This window comes from Synchiropus splendidus, chromosome 4 (assembly GCF_027744825.2).
Source record: "Synchiropus splendidus isolate RoL2022-P1 chromosome 4, RoL_Sspl_1.0, whole genome shotgun sequence".
NCBI lineage: Eukaryota > Metazoa > Chordata > Actinopteri > Syngnathiformes > Callionymidae > Synchiropus > Synchiropus splendidus.
In genome coordinates this window covers 13,386,206-13,406,315 of record NC_071337.1, presented here as the reverse complement: position 1 = coordinate 13,406,315, position 20,110 = coordinate 13,386,206, and the positions used below count along the sequence as shown (strand labels likewise).

The 20,110-nt window shown below is 42.1% G+C and overlaps 1 protein-coding gene across 2 annotated transcripts in view; it reads left to right on the top strand.

Moving 5' to 3' along the window:
• The first annotated feature begins 571 nt into the window (after positions 1-571).
• pard6gb (par-6 family cell polarity regulator gamma b) overlaps positions 572-20,110 on the top strand; it is a 29,205-nt gene continuing 9,666 nt past the window's right edge. For both annotated transcript variants that reach the window (XM_053862402.1, XM_053862401.1), the window contains exons 1-2: positions 572-886; positions 6,057-6,279. In XM_053862402.1, coding sequence (XP_053718377.1) covers positions 815-886; positions 6,057-6,279 — 295 coding nt within the window. In that variant the 5' untranslated portion in view covers positions 572-814. The remainder of the gene's footprint in view (positions 887-6,056; positions 6,280-20,110) is intronic.

Sequence of the window (20,110 nt, the reverse complement as noted above, 5' to 3'; positions counted from 1 at the left end):
TCTCTTGTCCAGTCCTAAAACGTGTCACAATAGGTAGAGCACATCGTTATTCTGAGACAATCTGGATATTTGCTGAAGAAAATTGAGGCAGCAGAACTATGTTCAAAAACATCTGACCCTCAGGAAATAAATGTATTTCTCAAACTACATTTGTATTTCTTTAAATAAACAATAAATATTCGGTTTAAAAAACAAATGCAGTGGTTTGTCAAAACCATAAAACCATTACTCACCAACGCTCTTTTAGAACTGCATGACTTTGATTTTGATATTGAAATTAAAAAAACACAAATAAAAAGTTTCAATTTTTTTTATCTCCTCCTAAAAAATAGTCTTAGAAGAAAAAAAAGAAATTAAATAAATTATTTTCCACGTGGGGAGTTTTTTTGTTGGTTTACATAATAAATTTAAAGAATGCTTGCAGCAAAACGCTTTTCGGATTCTTGGGCTTCAAACCAAAAATGATGTTTACCAAGACTGAGTATCGAGATTTACGACTGCAGGGCGAGTATCACCGAGGGTCAGTGAACGCACCACAGGATCCCATTTTTTTTAACAGGCTGATGTCATTTGAAAACTTCACTCGCTCCCAACTCCGCACCGAGACTCGCCGTGTCTGCTTCTGGCAACTCTACCTCATGTGCGACGGAGTAGATTTATCGAGGAAACCGAGAAGGTGAACAGAACTTTTCCCTAAAAGTCCGCGGCGCGAGTTTTTGCGAAGAGGAACGCAGGAAAGACCGCGAAGCCCCCGAGTGTCTGTGGGCTGGAGCGGGATCGCTACTCGTTCAGCAGACCAACTGAGAGCACAAGGATGAATCGGAGTTTTCACAAGTCCCAACCTCTGCGGAATCCCGACTCTAACGCGGTGGAGGTGAAGAGCAAGGTGAGTCCATCGATTTTTGAGAGGAAATCTCTGGAGTTCTCACGCTCGTCAAGCTACGATGGAACTCGCTGCGTTTGCCGACTAACACACCGCGATTCTCTTTAAACATTGACTTTTATGTTCATCCGGATCAGTGTCAGCCTGAAGGTCCATACATTTTCTTTAATCAAAGCTTAAAGGGGAACGCGAACCACTGAACGCACCATGCACATGCCTTTATAGTCGTCTGAACTGGATCCACCTTTTTCCACTCAAGTCATTTTTGGTTTTGCTCCTCTCATACCAGCTTCCACTTTTCCTATCAGAAAGTCACCTCTGCTCACTCATACTTATTTAAGCAGTCGTGAAGTGTGGGCGAGTGAAGGCCTAAAACTAACTTCAATACAGTGTTTGCAGATGACGTCCTCTCCTTCATGTGGCCAAGGAGTAAACGGCTGACACTCTTCATGCCCATGTTTGTATACTTCAATACTTGGCGGTCATGTTCAGAGCGCATATTTTTTATGTTTCTTTCTGCTTGTTTACATAAAACAGGTGTCAAACCCAGTCACTTGGTTAAAAAAAAAAAAAAAAAAAAAAAAACGGTGTAAAATATGATAAGAAACATGAGCAAAAAATGAATATCAAATGAAATATAAACTTTTGTTTTTTTGAAATTTTACACTAACCTTAACTGTTGCAGTGCATTTGGGGTGTTTCATCGATATTGTAAGTGCTTTTGACCAGTCTGGCCTTAATGATAGACATAAATATAAGGAACTGACAAACCAAGAGATTATTTGCTTATAGAAGAAAGATACATATCTGTAGTCATAAGTGCACCTAGTGATTCATGTACAGTACGTCAAAGTTGTGTCGATGAGTCACAGCAAAGCAATGCCTTCACCATCAGGACACATTGTGCTTACTGGGCAAGTGTTCCTGTTATCAACATTTCCTGAAAATGCCATGCATTCGCAGCTTTTGGAATTGTATTGCTGACAGATAATGCCAGGTCATCGCTAAATCTTCTTGATGGAAGGAAAAAAATGCATCTTAATATCCAGTGTGGCTTTAAATTGTATCCAGCCAAAATAGCTCACTTTATTTAAATATCACAGCAGCGAGTAAGAGCACATTCAGTATGTGGTCGGAAGTTTTGAGGAACAGTTGAAGCTGCTGATGGAAGCGTTTGTGTGTGGCCCAAGAATTCAGTATGTTAATGATCGAACACTGTGAATATCATGTTTTCATGATGAAAGTTACTCATCATATTCTCTAAATGTTATCAGATGAAGCTCAGGCGCCTTCCTGACAAGCTCATTCATGTCCAGTTCAACATGCTATTAAAATATTTTACACTTATTACACTGCTATGAACACGCTCCTGAACATGCTAGGATGCTTTTTGTTTTTAGCATTTGCTTGTACCACAATGAGAGTTTGATTGATATGAAATACTCTGAGCACATGAAGTACTTGGTTTGGGAACAACATTTTTTTTTATAGACAATACAGTTCAATTGGCACACATTGATTATTTTCAGTGGTTTTCCTCCCTGTCTGCATTTTGTTATGAAAGCATCCACTGTTCTCACATGGTGTCACCATAATACAAGTTGTATCTTACAGCAAAGACGATATCAGAATGCTCTTGACTTGAGGATAAGAAGTTATTGTGGTGAAGATAAAGGTCACGCAGACCCAGTACTAGTACTGACTTGTGAGTACTCGCCAATTCAGAGTACTGATATGAGTAATTCATTTCACTGCATGTTCCCTGACAAACATGACGTCACTGCCACAGATTACACATTTCAAATTTAGCCTGGTCATTCTCTGCATATGCTGACGTGTAGGGAACACTGCAGTAGGTATCAGGTGCCGTCATGAGCGAGGAAAGCAAAATAGGTGGGTATCGGTGCGAGTACCGATGCTGTAATCTGTATCAGAACATCCCTTATTTTGGTGGCATCTTGTTGCTTACACCTTTCTCATGAGCAGAGCTTCTTCAGGGAAGCTGTTGTTATCTTATCAGGGATCACACTGGAGGTGTCTGGCTGATGGCCGCAGCCAGAAGCTGGTTTCACTCACTCACAGAGACATGGTGCGAGTGTTGGTGAGCCCAGACACAGCTTCCTCCATGTGGTGATCAATAGGTTCTCTGATCCTCCGTGTAGTGAAGCGAGCAACATTCGAACCTGTCCAGACCTGCGCCAGTCTCTGCCATCTGATAGGCCGGGAGCAACGGTGACATCTCCGGTGTGTGACTGTGCTCACTGGAGTTCAGTTTTAGCATTCAGGTTGCTGATTTGCCCTCTCACGCTCAGACATGTTCGTGCCCTCAGGCTCAGATGAGTTTTTCAAGAAGGTTCTGATGCATATCACGACGGAGCAGAGCAACCGCTGCCTCTGCTGATAAGCCCGGACTGTTGTTCAAGTGCGGCGCTTAGATTTTCATTGAGGGTTTGAACAGGCGCTAAATAAAACCTCTCTGCTGAACCTGTTTGTCGAGAAGCGCTGGTTGATTTTATTCCCTTACATTTCAGATCAGCTTCCTGGAGTTTCCCACTGCGCCTCCTCTTTAAGTGGTTATTAGACGGCGGGGCTAATAAAGGCTGCCCCTGATCTACTCCTCCTTCTGCGCTTCTCCTCAGCAGCAAACGGCTTCTCACTCGGTGATTCAGACAATCTTCAATTGTTTGTTGACGAGTGCTTTTGTGCCTCCGCTGTATCTCTCCTCACGTCTCTCCTCCTTTCCAAGGGTAGTGTGTGAGTCACATGATGACCTCACCGTGACCCACAGCTGTGTGGTCTTTGGCGATTTGATGACCTAGCGTGGTTGGGGATAGCACAATGGTTCAAGTCTGTGCCAGTGCACAAAAGTGTGGGTGGGAGGTGTGTCTACCTGCCACGGCTGTTTTGTGTGTGACCGTTAAAGTCATCCAACTGTATGTTTTTAACTGGCTCGATGAGTTATAAGTTGCAGAAAGGTCAGATGAAGTGCTCAATTATCGATTACGCATCGAGCTGACGTCGTGCTTTATTGTTTTACACTTGGGTGAAAATGTGTGGGCAGCAGCCAGAGACTTCTCTCTCTCCCCAGAAACTTCCTCCAGCTAACCTGTGGGGGAATGTCAAGTCGTTCAACCGAGAGATATATAGTCTCGCCATCATGGCCTGGGTTTCCCTCCTCACAGTTGGAGCTTACTGGGGGGGAATGGAGGTTCGGTGCCCAAGCCACTTCTATGGCTTATCTGTCTGTGGTCTGTGTGGTTCAACTCCCATCCACGGATGGACTGGGGTGGAACTGCCTTACAGCATTGACCTTCAAAGTTTAAATCTTGTTTCATTGAAAACCGTAGCTTTTACATTTTAAAGGAAGCAAGGTAACGAAAAATTCCCAAATACAGCAGCAATGCGACCGTTCGAATGTTAAAATATCAGCTTTCAGGACAAACGCTCTGTCAAGTCAACATTCAACAAAAAAATGAAATGCAGCATGTGTTATTTCCAACAGTTATTAATCAGAATCAGAAAACTGTATCAATCCCAAGGGAAATTGTGTCAACATAATGAAAGGCATGACCAGGGAAAAGAAAGAAAAACACAGGAGTGTGAGAAAAAAAGCTATTTAAACTAAAGTTCTGTTAGAGTCAGCTATGCACCTCGGCGCACTAATATTAAAGCAAGAATGCATTTATTACAATTACTTTTTTGTTAATGGCAGGTTTGTGAAGATAAATATTTCTGCCTTAGCAATTGTGACATTCAAGTTCTGCGTAGGCAGCCGTGTGGTAGCTCCTTTAGGGGGTTTTACACTAGGGACTCGTTCGGTTCCCCTCATAAGTCCGGGATATGAACACAAAAAACCCGGGTTTTCTTTGTCTTGATCCCACAACTACAGAACCGCCTTCATGAGGAGAACTGCCAGGAGGAAACATGCTGATTTTTCTTACATTAATGAAGATTACCAGACTATTCAATCATCATTTAGACGTCGGGATCTGTATTTCACTGATAAAAAATGCTCAACTCTCAGTAATCTCTGCCACTTCCTTCAACTTACTGTGAGTGTTGCCTTGATAAAGGAAGACTCTCATTAGTATATGTTGTGTATGTTTCCGCTATTTTCGTACAAAATAAACATGGTTAAATATTTTGGTCTTCCAAGAATTACAAATTGCGATCAACATGCTTCCGCTCTAGAGTAGCGTTGGGTGTGGACGTTTGTCGAGTGACGCTACCTGGTGCCTGTCAGAGCTCTCGCGTTGACCACAAGTGACAGACTTTTGGAAGGTCTGTTTAGTGTTCAAGAGTTGGAAATCTCATTGTAGCTGTGCCCATAGAAGAGGTCAGACAAAGGGTACACAAGTGACAATGGTGGTGTCCGAACCTTACTGGATATGGGTTTGATGCATTGCTCACGTAGTAGGCAGACAGGTGTGTTCTGGGAATGATTGTCAAAATGGGTTAAGATGGAGGAGGCTGACTTGCTGTGGCCACTCTTGATTTCGGATGAAGAAAGAAGTATTTCTGTTAAAAGTAACTTGTTTTGTGTTAATTCTGTCGCATTGCTATATTTAAACAAGCCAAGCTGCAAATATGAAGCTTGATGTAGTTACTACTTTACACAAGCAGATCACGGACATCTGTAAGTTCAGTCTGAGCAACATTTGTGACCGTGTTTCAATCAATGTTTGGAGTCATGGAGATTGAAATCCTGGAGACATGGTCAAACGTGGTAGCAGGAGTGTAGAAAAAGAATGTGGGGAATGGCAGTAGAAAAGGCTGCAGCTGTGCTGTCAGTCCCGTTGTAAACAACGACGATGATCCTGTGCCATCACACATGGTGCTTAAGAGATGAGTGAGAGTGTCTCCAGTTGATCAGATACACATCTGTTTAAGTTGCGTATTTCACTGTGGCTGCTACCATGGTAATGACATAATATACAAATTAGGTGACTGAATCTATTTCCATCCCTACAATTGGATCACACTGAAGATTCTTGTATTTTACAGTATGTCTTCATCTCTAACAGTATTCCAGCGACAGCCTTTTAAATTTGTTTTTTTTTTATTTTTAAATCAAAAATTTCACTGAAAATGCTTTGGGTTTCAATGTTGTGAAATTGAAGGTCTTTAAACGTTTTTTTCTAACGTCCTGTTTTCACCGCTCCTCTCTTGGCAGTATGGGGCAGAGTTTCGCCGTTTCTCTGTGGACCGGGTGAAGCCCGGAAAGTTTGAAGAGTTTTACAAACTCATCCTGCATATCCACCGCATCGCCAACATGGAGGTGATGATCGGCTACGCGGACGTCCACGGGGACCTCCTGCCCATCAACAATGACGACAACTTCTGTAAGGCAGTGTCGACTGCTCACCCGCTGCTTAGGATTTTCATTCAGCGACAAGGTCAGTTGAAAGATGGGATTGTTTTATTTCTGACTTCATGATATTCAATGCGTCAAGGTTTAGTCCCTCTTTTATGCCTTTATCTGCAATTGCTAGTTCATGGAGTTTCACTTATAGGAGGCATCATGGCCGATACAGCGCATTGTTCCAGTGCATATTATTGCTCTGTTGCATGATTGTTAGTAGTTCTTTACAGTAGTTTAAAACCTCTCTGTTGCTAACCTGAAACCCAGTCACATGACCTACTCAGCAGTGGAGCTTTTATAATTCAGGACTTGAACAACAGAGACATCAGTGGGAGTCTTGCTGCACGACTGAAGCAGGAGCCTGTAAATCACTGCTGAGTCACTAGGGTCGAAATGATGCTACCTGACATCACTAGTATAAATCAAGGTTCTTCTGTTGGTCAACGGCGTCCTGAAATATCTCTTTTATTTTACTGTCTAACTTCACATCAATTCAGCCATTGATTTATTTTCACAGCTGTTTGGACAGGATTGTTGCCCTCATGATGGTTTAGCGCATTCATTAGAGGGTGTCATGTTTCTCTGTTTGTTGAAGGAGCTTCAGTGTTTTACTGGTGAGCTACTAAAGAAAACAACCTTTATGTGCACTCCACTCAATAGAATATTCATTTAAGTAACTTATTGCTAATGAATATACTTATAGATTCCCTACCTTGGTCTTTTGCTGTCGCGATATAAGCATGTTTGTGACTGCTGGAGTCATATCCTGCCACATTCACTCTTCTAACCTCAATTTTCTCTGCTGACAGAATATTTCCTTCTCCAATTATGTGTCTCTTCCTGCTTCAGGATTGTTTGGTTTAGTCTTGGTGCTGTGTGTATGTGTGTCAGGATGCGCGTATTTTATGATTTTCCACTTGGTTTTTGGCTGAATCTCTCTGGGTCTGTCTGCCCTGGTGAGCCCTGCGTCTCCTCGCAGGCAGATGCACGCACACTCACAGGCGTACACTCGGGCCAGTGCCTTGGCAGCCCCATAGAAATCAGGTCATTGAGCAGAGCCTGTATCCCGGCATACCAGACATTACTGAGAGACAAAAGATCTGCATGAATAGAGGGACTCCTCACTGAGCTCCGTCAGTTGTGTGTTGCTGTGCGGCTGCATGCGAGTGTGTTTGTCCAAGGAGAAGGCTGCGAACGCCTGAATGGGAACCAGGCCCGGACTCCCTCTTGCTCATTGATCCAAAGTTTGGAGTGGGTCTTGACTGCCAGCCAGCCAGCCAGCCACCGAGCATACTAATGAAAGCATGGCCATTCACATCTTTTCATAGCCCCAACCCTGCATGAAATGTCCCCAGCACGGTTGCGTAATGAACATGTACACTCCAGGGTATTGTTTTAATTGTCGGCCGGGGGTCCGGCCACAAAAGATACACACGGTGTGCTAAATTATCTTGTCATAGATTTCCAGCTGGACCCCTGTTTATTATGTTTATGGTGTCCCTTCGGGGTCTGCTGTTTACTCTGTAACCAGGTTGTGACTGCGCTAGAATGAACCCAACCCTGAATTGGAAATTGATTTGCTTTTAACCAGTCTGTTTTTTCTTGTTTATTCATTTGGACTTGCCATACTTTCCCAAACAGAATTTCCCATTGGTGTACTGGTGTTGATGTGACCAATAGTTTGTAATTATTACGTTGATGCTAACAGTGTTTGCTGATGAGATTCTGGCCAGCCCTTCCACCATCATCAGAAGTGCCTTGAAAATCTGGCAACACAATCCTCCACTTCAGTTGTGACGGCACCGACTCCAAGGCTGGCTGACTGACTGGCTGGTGACTAAACCGTAGCGGTTCAGCACAAGTCGAAGTGATTTTGACTTTCTGACCCATGTCTCACATGTTCCTCTACATTTGATCATAAGCATTTAGCAAGTATTTAGCGCCGATTCCGATCATCATCATGGCGACGCTTCAATGAAGTGTGATCCAAAGTCTGCAGTTGGAACTGTCCTTTTAAAGTGTTGGGAGAGCGAGAATAGAATTGCTGTTTGTAAGGAGTGTGCAGCCAAACTATCTAGAGCCTTGTGTTTAAATTATATAATAAAATTGTGTTATGTTTTTTTTATGTTATTATTATTATTATTATTATTTGAAAAGTCAAGTCTGAAATGTAAAAAATTTAATAAAAAATATGCAACGATCAAAACAATGACTTTCTTTGCCAAACATGTTTGTAAATGTGTTTGTAAATTTATGCAATATATAGTCTAACGTAAGCACATTGAACATTCGGTTGTCTGTATTATTCGGCTTCGATGTCAAATTTCCAATTTGGTGCATCGATACTCCCGAGTCAGGGTTTCAATGATCAGTTACACTGACATAAAAATATGTTCTTCTGCACATCCGACATTGGTTTCTTGCCTGGAGCTCACCAACTCTTTCCCCTGTTTCTGGCTTTAATTATATCCATTCCAGAGTTTCATCCCATGTTTTAACACAAATTACAAATAAAGGTTTTGAAACAGACAGCCAGACTTGGATTTACATCTCTTCCCTTTTTGCTGCTTTTTCTGATCTCGGGCCAAGTTGTTTTGTGCTGGCCTGGTTTTCAGTAGCACCGAGTTGAAATGAAGAATTTGACTGTTTCATTAGTGAACTTTTCACATTATGTAATCCTCTTGGTTAAATCAGCCAACGGCCATTTATGTAGCAGCAAGAAGATTAGCAGCACTTGCGTTTCAGACCGTGATTCTTAGGACTTGGGCATGATGCTATTATCCCGATTTTTAATCCTGATACATGGCAGCTACTTTGATTAAAAGTTTGCCTCAAATATTGAAGTTTTGTTTTGGATTAGCTGCTCTGTTGAGCACCTTGATTCTGGGGTGAAGTATTTCATTTATTTTTGCCCACTCCTAACGGTTCTCGTGTTACCTGAGACTAACACAACACCTGAGAGAGTGATACTTGTTGAGAGATGACCGCGATGACTTCCAGGGGCCTTGTGTAGTTTTGTTGTGGTGTAAACACGTACTGACACGGTGATGTGAAAGAATGTGCGATAGATGAGCCCTCATCTGTCTGCCAGTCGTGAACATCACTGCCTTCTATTGTTAGCGCCAGACAAAGAGGTGTGTGTAAAACTGTGTGACCACCTCAAGTGTCATGTCTGTATCAGCCGGTGCCAGAGCAGGTCGTCGGTAACTGAGCTCTTGCTGTCGTTGCGTCTCTGCCGTCAGACCACCCAGATGACAGAAATGTTTGACACAGATTTCGACACTGAGTCAGTCGGGGGTCGCGGGGGGTGGTGGTGAAGTGTATGTGTGACTTGTGCAGCTAGAATAAAATCGCTACAGTGAGCAGCATTGTATTGATCACTCTGGAGGAAACATGAACTCAATTCAAGGTAACTTCTTCAGTATGTTTAATTCTGGTTAGTGAGCGTCTCCAAATTGAGGGAGAGTGATTCTGTGTCTGTGTGACTTATGGCCTGTCAGTAGTGTCCCTCTGCCTCTTGCCCTATAAAGCTGGGAAGTAGTTGCCCAGCTGAAGCTAAGGTGTAAATAGTAACTGAATAATTCTCTGTCTCTTCCCATTTTATGTGTTTTCACCTCATATTTTAACGACTTCCCCATAAAGGATATTGGTGGGAACTGATGTATCAAAGGTGTCGATAAATACCAGATAATCCCATGCGGTTATTTGCTGGATTAATCGCACATCATCCAAGATAAAACAAGAGTCATGTGTCCATCTCTGCTGTAACTCCATGTAATGACAGACTGTCAGCTTTGTTCCTTCTTTTCCGTTACCTGACTCTCACCTTCGGGGCAAACATTACCTTTGTAAAAGTGAAATTGGCTCGGCACGTGCTGCCGTTACCAGACGCCCAACTGAAGGGTGATGCTTGTCTGATCATGTCGGCCCGTCTTGCGTTTGACAGCTTTTAACTTCATGCACTACATTAGTTTTTTGTTTTTTTGGGGATATTCAATTCCTCTTAAAACATTGAGATTTGTTACATTTTAATGAGTATTTGCTACTGTATCTGTAACTATTTATGCCGGTAAAAGAGCTTGAGTTGGGCAAGGTGAGCAGCGCCAGGGCTCGGGCCCTCAGGGCCTTGTTTACTGACTGAACACGTGTGTGTGTGTGTGTGTGTACACCGGTTATATACGTCGCTCCAGTCCAGTCTGGCTTGGTTCATAACAGTAGAAAACAGTGAACAAAATGCTGTGCTACTTGACTAGCTACTTTCTCTCAATGAACTTTATAATGCTCTAAACCATGTGGATTGCTGACATGTCCACAGGTGTATCAAGGACCAGGTCATTTACCCTTCCGCTTGCCCTGGCCTTCATTTGTCCTACCACTGGTTTCGGTAGTTAATTATTTGTAGTCAGCTTCAATGTGGAGGGGAAACCAAGTTGTGTAAGATAAAGAGTGCTACCAGAAAAGCCCAGATGCTGTTTGTGCAACCCGTTTTTAAAGATTGAATATCATTGAATGCAGACTTTGAACTCATTATTGAGCTTTTTTTCTATATATTTTTGCACAGGATACATGAATTATTATTTATTCCTTGGAATTTACATTAGACCCCCTGCCCCCGTGTCAAGAAACAAGACAAATCGACAACAAAGAAACACTTTTTTCCCAACCTACACATCAGTGCAGCTCAGATTGTAAGCCTAAAAATAGCCTGGGAGTGTTTTGAAGAAAGAACAATGGGCTTTTAGGAGTTAAAATATCACATTTTAGAGTGCATATAGACCCATATGGCTATACATTTTTCAAACTAAATTTGTTTGGGGTTTTTACTGGTTGCATTAAATGCCCACATCCTTTTTTTTATTTTTGCACAAAGCATCCAAACTATCTTCGAATGATGTAAACCAAGGGGTAATTTGTGAAACAAGAACTCCATCTGTCCTTTAGTAAGAGGAGGTCCACAGTTTGGTATGTATGGAGATTCTCTGTTGCCGTAGTTAACTACTGCGAGAAAAGTGTTTTTTCACGACGGGCAGCAATGAGTGTGTTTGGTTTGTGGAGGAGTGGGTTGTCATGAACACAGTGGTGTTTTGTACAGGGACACTTGAACGAACGCACAATTGCGAGGGGGATGGGCGAGCCGGTGATGGGAAGAAGTAGGATGAATCAAAAGATTTGTTTTGAAAGGAGACTCTGTGAGAACTAACCCTAAATGTGGCAGGGGGCTTGTTGTCTGGTTGTGGGGAGTGGCGAGGTCATAGCGCATCCCTGTGATACTTTGGCGGCTCTTCTGAAGACAGATGAAATTGAATTCACTTATCACAGTAATGTTCAGTAACAGGAATAAAATGGATCATTGTTTCATTTCTGCTGTTGTTTATTTAAAACTGTATTTGTTTTAGAAGTTATGGTTCAGTTTATGAGTGCAGAAGCAGTTGTTTTTATTTTTCAAGGGAGCATATGTTGAAAAAGTTTCGGACCGGTACTGAATTGGTATTGGTGGGAGTATTAACTCTTAAAATTGAAGAGGGACATCACCAAGTACCGAGTATGTGCTGCAGCATTTAAACTTTATATCACAGACTGTATAAAAGTTGGTTCCCCATAACTGCCATGTTTGTGTGTGGCAGTGGAGGGGCACCACCCAGTAATGTGGGCTTCTATAGACACCAGAAGCAATAGGTGATCGGTTTTTGTGATCAGTAAGAAAATCGTAAGGAAATATTGATACTCTCAAATATCGTCATAATTAATTGTGTGATATTGTACCGGCTACATCAGCATTAAATACATAGATACTTGAATAGGGTGCTGCATTTTTGACATGATTATTACTAACATTTTCTTTTTGTACACTGGATTTATTTTGGCGATTAAGGGGAGCAAAATTTAACTGAAAGTTTGTTGTCATATTGTACTGTGTTATCTGATTTTATTTTCGGCTGAAGGCGGCTAAAGTGCTAAAATGACTCTAATTACAATATATTGTTGAAACAGTATTGCTATGCATCTTATCATCACTCCTGTATCGGGACAGTTATCGTATTACAAGATACCTGAAAATACACAGCTCTACCAATCACATACTTTTTATGGCTATGGGCTGTTTGTGATCGGTACATAATCGATCAAAGCATCATCGCGAAAAAAAGCTATATTGACTTTTAATTTGTGAGATGGTGCTGCTAAAAATGTACTGTGTCATTCATTCTGAACATTTAGCGCTGAAGTATCAATATCGAGGTGTTCCTCGCCTCTCACCCCGTGTAGCTGGGATAGGCTCCTGCCTGACACTCCTCTCTGACACGACTACATATCTGCAGTTTAGTCAAAACAAATTCCTACCATCCAGTAATGACAGTAGGAATGTGGTGGTCATAGTAAGGCAGGGTTCATGCGAGGCTATGTACTGGCACTGATAGCCAATACACAACAACGTAATCCAAGTCAAACACTCAGCTGCTCTGCAAGCTCAGTAACAACAGGGGATGGTAGGGACACTGCTGTGGTCTGCCTTCAGACTAAACCTTCAGCAAAGACAAGAGGCTGAAAGTTTGGATAATACGAAGCAGAAGACGGGCCAAGGCACCATCTGGATTAATATCTCACACGCTGAGTACTGACGTTGGCAATACTCTTGCGCCCCACACCTGTGAAAACCAGACAGCCAGATGTCAACATTAGCGGATCTAGATGCAAGATCTGTCACTGAAGCACAAACACAAAGGGAGAAAAATGTTACAACTGCTCATGCTGAGCTCAGTTGCTGGGGCTTTACCAATATATGTCTTGGATTTGTGCAAGATTCAGACCTTCTTCCTGAGGTTTCTGTCCATGATTTTCAGAACGTGAGCATGACTGTGTGTGTTTGCACTCGGTGCACTCTAAATTAACATGTTCCCTGTCACATGTGTCAACATGCCAGTGCTCAGTCATGGTAGCTGCAGGTTAAAGCTTTGACCCCACCCGAATTCAGTACTCACACACACACACACACACACACACACACACAGTGGAACGACAGACCACAGACCAAAATAATCTGATTTATATGCAGCCCCCTGGATTAAAATAAATCCTCTGATTGGTGTTGATGAATCTGAATGTTCTCATCACAGCTGCCGCCGCCTTTGCCGGGCAGTTTCCGGCTTCTGATCATGAATTTGCGCATTAAATGCTGCGGTAGAGTTCAAGGCATTTCTTCCTCATACCAGCCAGTCTTTTTCAATCATGCAAAACCACTGAATAATTGCACGTCCTTGTTTTATTGTGACTGTTCTTTCAGAAACTGACACAGCACATTCAACAAAGAGGGAAAACTGAAGCCTGATGAGGCCTGTTGAGATCATCTGTATGTATTTCACACTGCAAATGAAGCCACTTTGTTGGGCTTCTCGCTACAACCTGTAACAGAGAAGTATTAGTTGGCTCGAAGTTGTCCATTGAGAACCGGTTTCACTTGGAACATTACCATTAAATGACTTTGTTACTGCGTTCTCATCGGAGTTCTGTAACACTTGACTAAAAATAGAGTTCAGATGTGTACAAGTGTTTTGAAAGTCATAAAATCCTCCACAATAAAACTCGAAGTTTCCGCTTAAAACTATATTTCACATCCAAGACAGCAAGTTCAGCGTTTCTTGCTCACTCACTGTTTTGACTTGATGAATATGTTCTTTTCTTCATAGTACGCATGTATGTCTCTTAGTTACGGACACAGAGCGAGAAAACCACTGCAGACATTGGGGAGTCTTCTTGACAGCAACTAGACAGACCGGCAGTGAGGAAAAAGAAAAGTTAAGTAGCAAGAAGCGGTCAGGTTTAGTTCACCTTCATCCTGTGGCTTCCTTGGCCGTGGTCGTTGTGTATTTAGAGCCAAAGAAAATGAGTTTGGTTTCCCAAGTAAATATGAAAGAACATGTAAGTCTTAAGTACAGTGTATCTTAGAAGACAAAAGCATTCTTTTGAAGGCTTTTTATGGTGCTTTGGAGACAACTTGATGACACATCTGGGTCACATTCAGGGCTAGTGGTATGGGAGTGTTCGCTGCCTTTTAAAAAAATGTCTCATCCTACCCAAGTAATTGTTGAGGCATAGTCACTGTCGGAAATTTCCCACTTGCTGTGTGAGCCTGCAACCATGTGCCAAATAAATCCCACCTCTACAGGGAAAAGTGCCTTCTCTGTAAAACCCTTTTTAGGTCTTGTGTGTGGGCCTGGCAATAAACCCGGTGTGTGGCATTTACTATGGATGTCTTCGGACAATGGTATCCCTAGTTGAAGCGTGATAAAGATGCATGTTGCCTGCCAGGAGAGAGACAGAACAACAGCAGGCATGTCTGATGTGAAATGGCTTTGCTTTGTGTCCCAACTGCTGCTGAACAGCAAGGATGATGCTCTAAATCTTGTCAACTGTTATAGGAAGCACCGTACCAGTACTCAAGGGCAAACACACATCTTTCAACCAGTCTTTCTGCCACTGTACTTTCTAAGTGGGGCCAATTGAGTAGGACAGGTTTCGAAATGGAAGTCTAGTATGTACTTGATAGTTTCCTTAACTAAATGAGGTGGTCTCTTGGCTGGTGTGTGCACTACTCAGTGAAAATTCACAGGCATTTTTTTTCCCCATTGCTTAGGGGTGCAAACTCAAAATCTTAAATCAGACAGTCGAAACAAAATGTACTGGCACTCCATCAACAGGAAATATTAATCTGTTTTGCAATATTGTCTTTCACGTCTTGGAAGCCAAATGTAGTATAAATACCTGGTTTGTTCTCCATCAGTAAACACTTCACATCTTCATAACATGAGAGACCCTCTGCTAGAAGCACAACCTTAACCTGTCAAATTCCCTTCCGTCCACATCAGTTTTTTTCTGTTTTTTGAAGTATCTTGATACTTGATTACTTAATGCCAGAGTAAAAGTCAGAGTTTGCATTCTTCTTTGTTGAAGTGCCAACTCTTGGTTAGTGCTTAAGACCTGCAGCACTGTTGGCCTAACTGGACATGAACTTACTTGCACTCAGTTGTAAATTGATGGTTGTGTAAACAAGCTTTGTAGTCCTTCCTGAAAGATGTCTATGACATGAAGACGAATATGCACTACAATAAGTGGCAGAATTAAACTTTGATATTTCTTTAAGTTGACATACGTCTCTGCTGGTCTATGTGCGCACAAGAGAAACTCCTCTATGGTCCTTCTACTGTTAATGAATCAGTAGTAATGAGTAGTAAGCTATTACCCAATGTAGAGGGGCCATTACAACTACACTTCAAACATCTTTACTCACAAGTCATGTGCTCACTCCTTTGTTTGTGACCACATTTGTGTTACTCTCACTTTTAACAGACTAAGTATTCATGTACAGTTGCAGGTCAGAACCAGAACCTATACCTCTTGACCTGTGACTTTTAGCTCCGCACGTAATTTTACACCTACTGTCAACATGATGGTGTTTGCTAACATGGTTGTGTATCTAAATACAATGGCAGAAAATACACGATGTTGAAAAAAAAGCTGAAATCACGATTTTATTGTTCACTGCGGTATACAGTATATTGCGATATTAACACACTCTAACAAGAATTCCCTCCAGATAGCCATAGAGCAGTGAAAAATGGAAAGAATTAGGTTGATTCTCACAGCAGGATCTCAAACAATATACGTGTGAATCAGTTACCACGGAGATAAGTAGTGGTAGTAGTAATTTCTGACACACTATGTGACCCAAACAACTGCTGCCTGGGAGTGAGTTGTTTATCGAGTTGAAAAGTAACAGCATCTGTGATGTTTCTGTGCAGATATGTGTTATACTTTTTGTCACTGCACTTGTCACTTTCTTTGTCAACTTTTATGCATCGTCCCGTTTGTGCACTGAGCGTGTTGGACCTCTTGTCTGCTACTTAACTGTATCCTCAAAGCAGTCTGTGACTCACTAGAGCAGTTAAAAGCTCTAAATTAGCAAACAAAACATTGGGTGCACTTGTCGGCTCTCTTTGACCCGCACATGTCCCGTAAATCAAAGGATTCGCTCGCATTCACCCTCCTCCCATGTTCGTTAACTCTGTGAAAGGAGCTCCTTTGCTTTAATTAAACTTGCATGGTCTGTTGTGTTTTGGTGAACTTGTATTACTGTTTGTGTTTCCTAAGTCCCTGCTTTCATTTTAGTTTACGACCAGGCTTTGAACTCTGTCCCCCCGCTGCTCCCCTACAATGAAATTTCCAGACACTGTGGGACAGAATGGGTTGTCTGCAACCACAACATTCTTCCTACTGATCGGTTTATTTGTTAAATAAAAAATTGCTTTGGCTACTATAGTCTGGCACATCATTTTGAAACTTCTCGCCTGCGCATTCATTCTTTGTGCTGTCCCCTGAATGTTTGGTTTATCGAGATGTAAAATTAGGTCAACGTAGCAGAGTGCTGGAAGTCTTGTGCGACATGAGGACTATAGCTGGTCCTTCTGGGACAAACAAACAACTTCCTACGCTACCACAGCCACTCCTTCACAGCGTGCAGCTTCAAAGTAAAAAACAGGGTTTCGTTTGTTGCTTTAAAGATGAGGTGTTTCAATTTTTTTGTTGCGCTTATATGGACATTCCAGCACTAAAGCAATCTGTAATGTTTAGGTAAAATCCAAAGCTGAAATACTGAGACTGTGCTGAGCCCCATCAATGCACGTGAAGCACTTAGAGTCCCATTGTAGATGTATCAAAAACAGATTTTCTTTGCAGGATTAAATGAGAAACCTAATTTGTGGTTTAAATCTCCATCTGTATGTGTTTTTTTTCCTCTTTGGAACATGTATCAAATACTTTTGTAAGGCTTCTTTGTTGTAAAGCAAAATTTAAAGCAGGTGTTCTTAAGTTTCTCCGTATATAAGAGTGTAGCCCAAAGCTCAATAATCGATGGCTCTAAGCTCGACAAATGACTGAGAGCTTCACAAGTGCTTTCTTCTTCCCCGACTTAAATCTAGTTTAGAAAGCATAAGGAAGGAATGGATGGAGCTGTAGGGTTCGTGGCGAGCCGTGCATGTGGATGCTGGGTGGATGTTAGTGGCTTTCTGAGGGAGGAGTTGCTGGTTTGTGTTCCTTCTTAATTACAGCCCTGCTGAAGGACAAGGCCAGACTTGCTCTCCTGTGTGTGGAGCTCGCACCAATTCTACTGTTGTGAACAAACAGACCCGAAGGATTACTGAGGAAATGAACATTTGGCTGGATCTTGTCAGAACAAACTGTCTGGGTTTTCGCTGGAGTTAAATAATTCTGTTTTAATACGGTCAGATATCGCTACGATTTTAACTTCATTTTTTTCTAAATGCATTTCTAGATCTTGTGTATAATTACCATCAATTTCTCTTGGAAAGTTGCAGATCGTGAGAAGCGAAAATGTCTAACTTTGCCATGCTTTTGCGAAGCGATATATTTGGATGCCATAATTACATAGGAGGGGCTAGAAGGCTCACCACAGCAAAAATCTTTGGCATCCAACCCAGTGACCACGTGGTTCTCTTGGTGTTCAACATCTATTTTAGCTCCTGTTTATACTCTAGACAAGGAGTCTTCTTTCAGGCATTTCCCACCATTGTCCATCATGACTTTTTATTTGGCGTCTCCATTTAAATATGTATGGAGAGTAGATGAACTATTGATGTCCTTGTCAGACAGCCTAGAGCACATTTGCTTACTGGCAGTCATCGGTATTTCAATAAAAATCTTGAGTTATTAATGAATGACTAGAATGAGGATTGTATGTGGTAGTAATGTTACTAAACAGGTTCCTCACTGAGGAACGTCTTTGGCTTGCTCTTGCTCACTCTTTGGTTCACCGTGAACAGAGAGGGAGCAAATATTGATTCCATGAGTGGATGACAGCTGGTGCAGAACTTCAGTCTTTTAACCCTCAGCCTGTTCCTAAACATTTTGCTGTTGTTATGTTGCAGACATCTCTGGGACTTGCTAAATCTGATGGTGCCTTTATGCTAGGATTTTTTCCTGCAGCGCTGTACCTTTCAGGTTGCCATCTTCACTGTAATACTTGATTGGGAGATTTTTGCTGAAATATATACTCAATTGTGTGCTATTGCCTTGATATTTTCTAAATTAATATTTAATGCATAGATACCTTTGTGACATGTGTTTAATACAATTATTTATTTTCTGTACACCTGAGTTTTTTTGTTGATAAAGGGAGCTGTTCTCTCCTCTGTTGGACTGCGAAATTTGTGGAAAATCTAAAATGATTCTGCGATAGAAATATTGCTGTCGACTTGATAATTGATGGCATTACATAACCATAAAGTTGATATGGCCAAAAGCAGATCCCTATGTAGGTCATGGGGTAAAAACAAAGGAGGCTGTCACGCCCCTCACCCGTCTGGCAATTGTTTAGCCATTATCGGCTCTGGAGCGCTGTGATTGGCCTGACTTGAGTGAGGGGACCTTTAGGATTGGCCGTCATAAATCACCAGAGCCGGTGATGAGCCTGACAGACGGTGGCTCAAACGTCAACACCAACGAATGACCAGCAGATCAGAGTGACACTTGTTTGGTTTTGAAGTCATGGATCTCGTTCTTTCATCTTTTTGTTTGGTAAAACCACTTCTTCCAGAATTACTGTTTGGCACCTGCGACTTGACTGAAGCACACTTTGTTTTAAAAAATAAATCAAATGGAATTTTAAAGGAAATTGGTGAGTGTATGACATACTCAGGGTGTACCCTTTTTTTAAATGTTCCTTGTTATGTGATCATCCCTGAGGCCTCAGACCTTGGGATGATCCTCTTTCTTCGAGAAGCTGACTCACAGGAATAGACAGACTCACCGTGAGAAGACATTGCCCCCTTTCCCACCACCCACTCCCCCTCTTCTCAAACATGTGGCCCACAAGTTGGTGGTTGAATCAGCCCAACTCAGCATTTCAGACTGGGAGAGGAAGGAAATGGAAGGAATGGAGGAGGGGAATAATGGGCCCTGACTCTTGTCCTGATATGAATTGTGTCCCAGAGACTCGTCCAAACAATAGACAGTGGTAATACTCCCACAGATAGATTTCGACTCGGTGTTCAGGACAGATAGAGGAGATGAAGTCAGCCACGAATGGAGCCAGTGGAGCAGGAAAAGAACCTTGTGTGTGTGTGTCACCACGCATACAGGAAATGTTCTGCTACCCTGTGTGGTTGTGAAAGCGGCTGTTGATGTTTCAGGTGTTGGAGAGGATGAGGGGGAGACCTGTCTGAGCTTGCCAAGGATTTACGCACTCGCCATGGAGAAAAGGGGGCCCTCACCTGGAGGCCAGGAAGGGGTGGGAGGGGGGTTCCACTGACCCCTGGGGTTCATGAGGGTGTTGGGTCAGATTTCTGGGCCCAGTGTTTTGATCTCTGTTCACTTTTTAAATGGTGGTGGAAGTGAATGCTTGAACCTGGTGATATACTGTAAGATATTTTTTAATTGGTTGACTTCAAACTTTGATGGCTGAATTGTATTTTCCCAAATTTGAGGCCCTCATATTGTTTTGGTGGTCCTTGATAGCATTTCTAAATTCTATTTCAGTGGTCATATATTAACATCAACCTACTTCAGGAGAAGAAATAAACAGAAATAAAAACATATTTTTATGGTCATTCACAATTCAAAATATGCACATTAATACAAGTCCAGGACACAACTGCACTGCCACAGGAATGGACTTATTCTCCTTCAAACCAGGTCTCTTGAATCGTCACCGATGGCTCAACTTGTCCTGATAAGGTCTTACTGTCTGATGAACCTGCAATTTTGTTGAGGTTGACTGAAACGGAAGCTCCTGGACTCACAACAGATTACGCCTCATTTTTACCTGTTAGCAGAAGGATGATTCTTTATTTTCACAT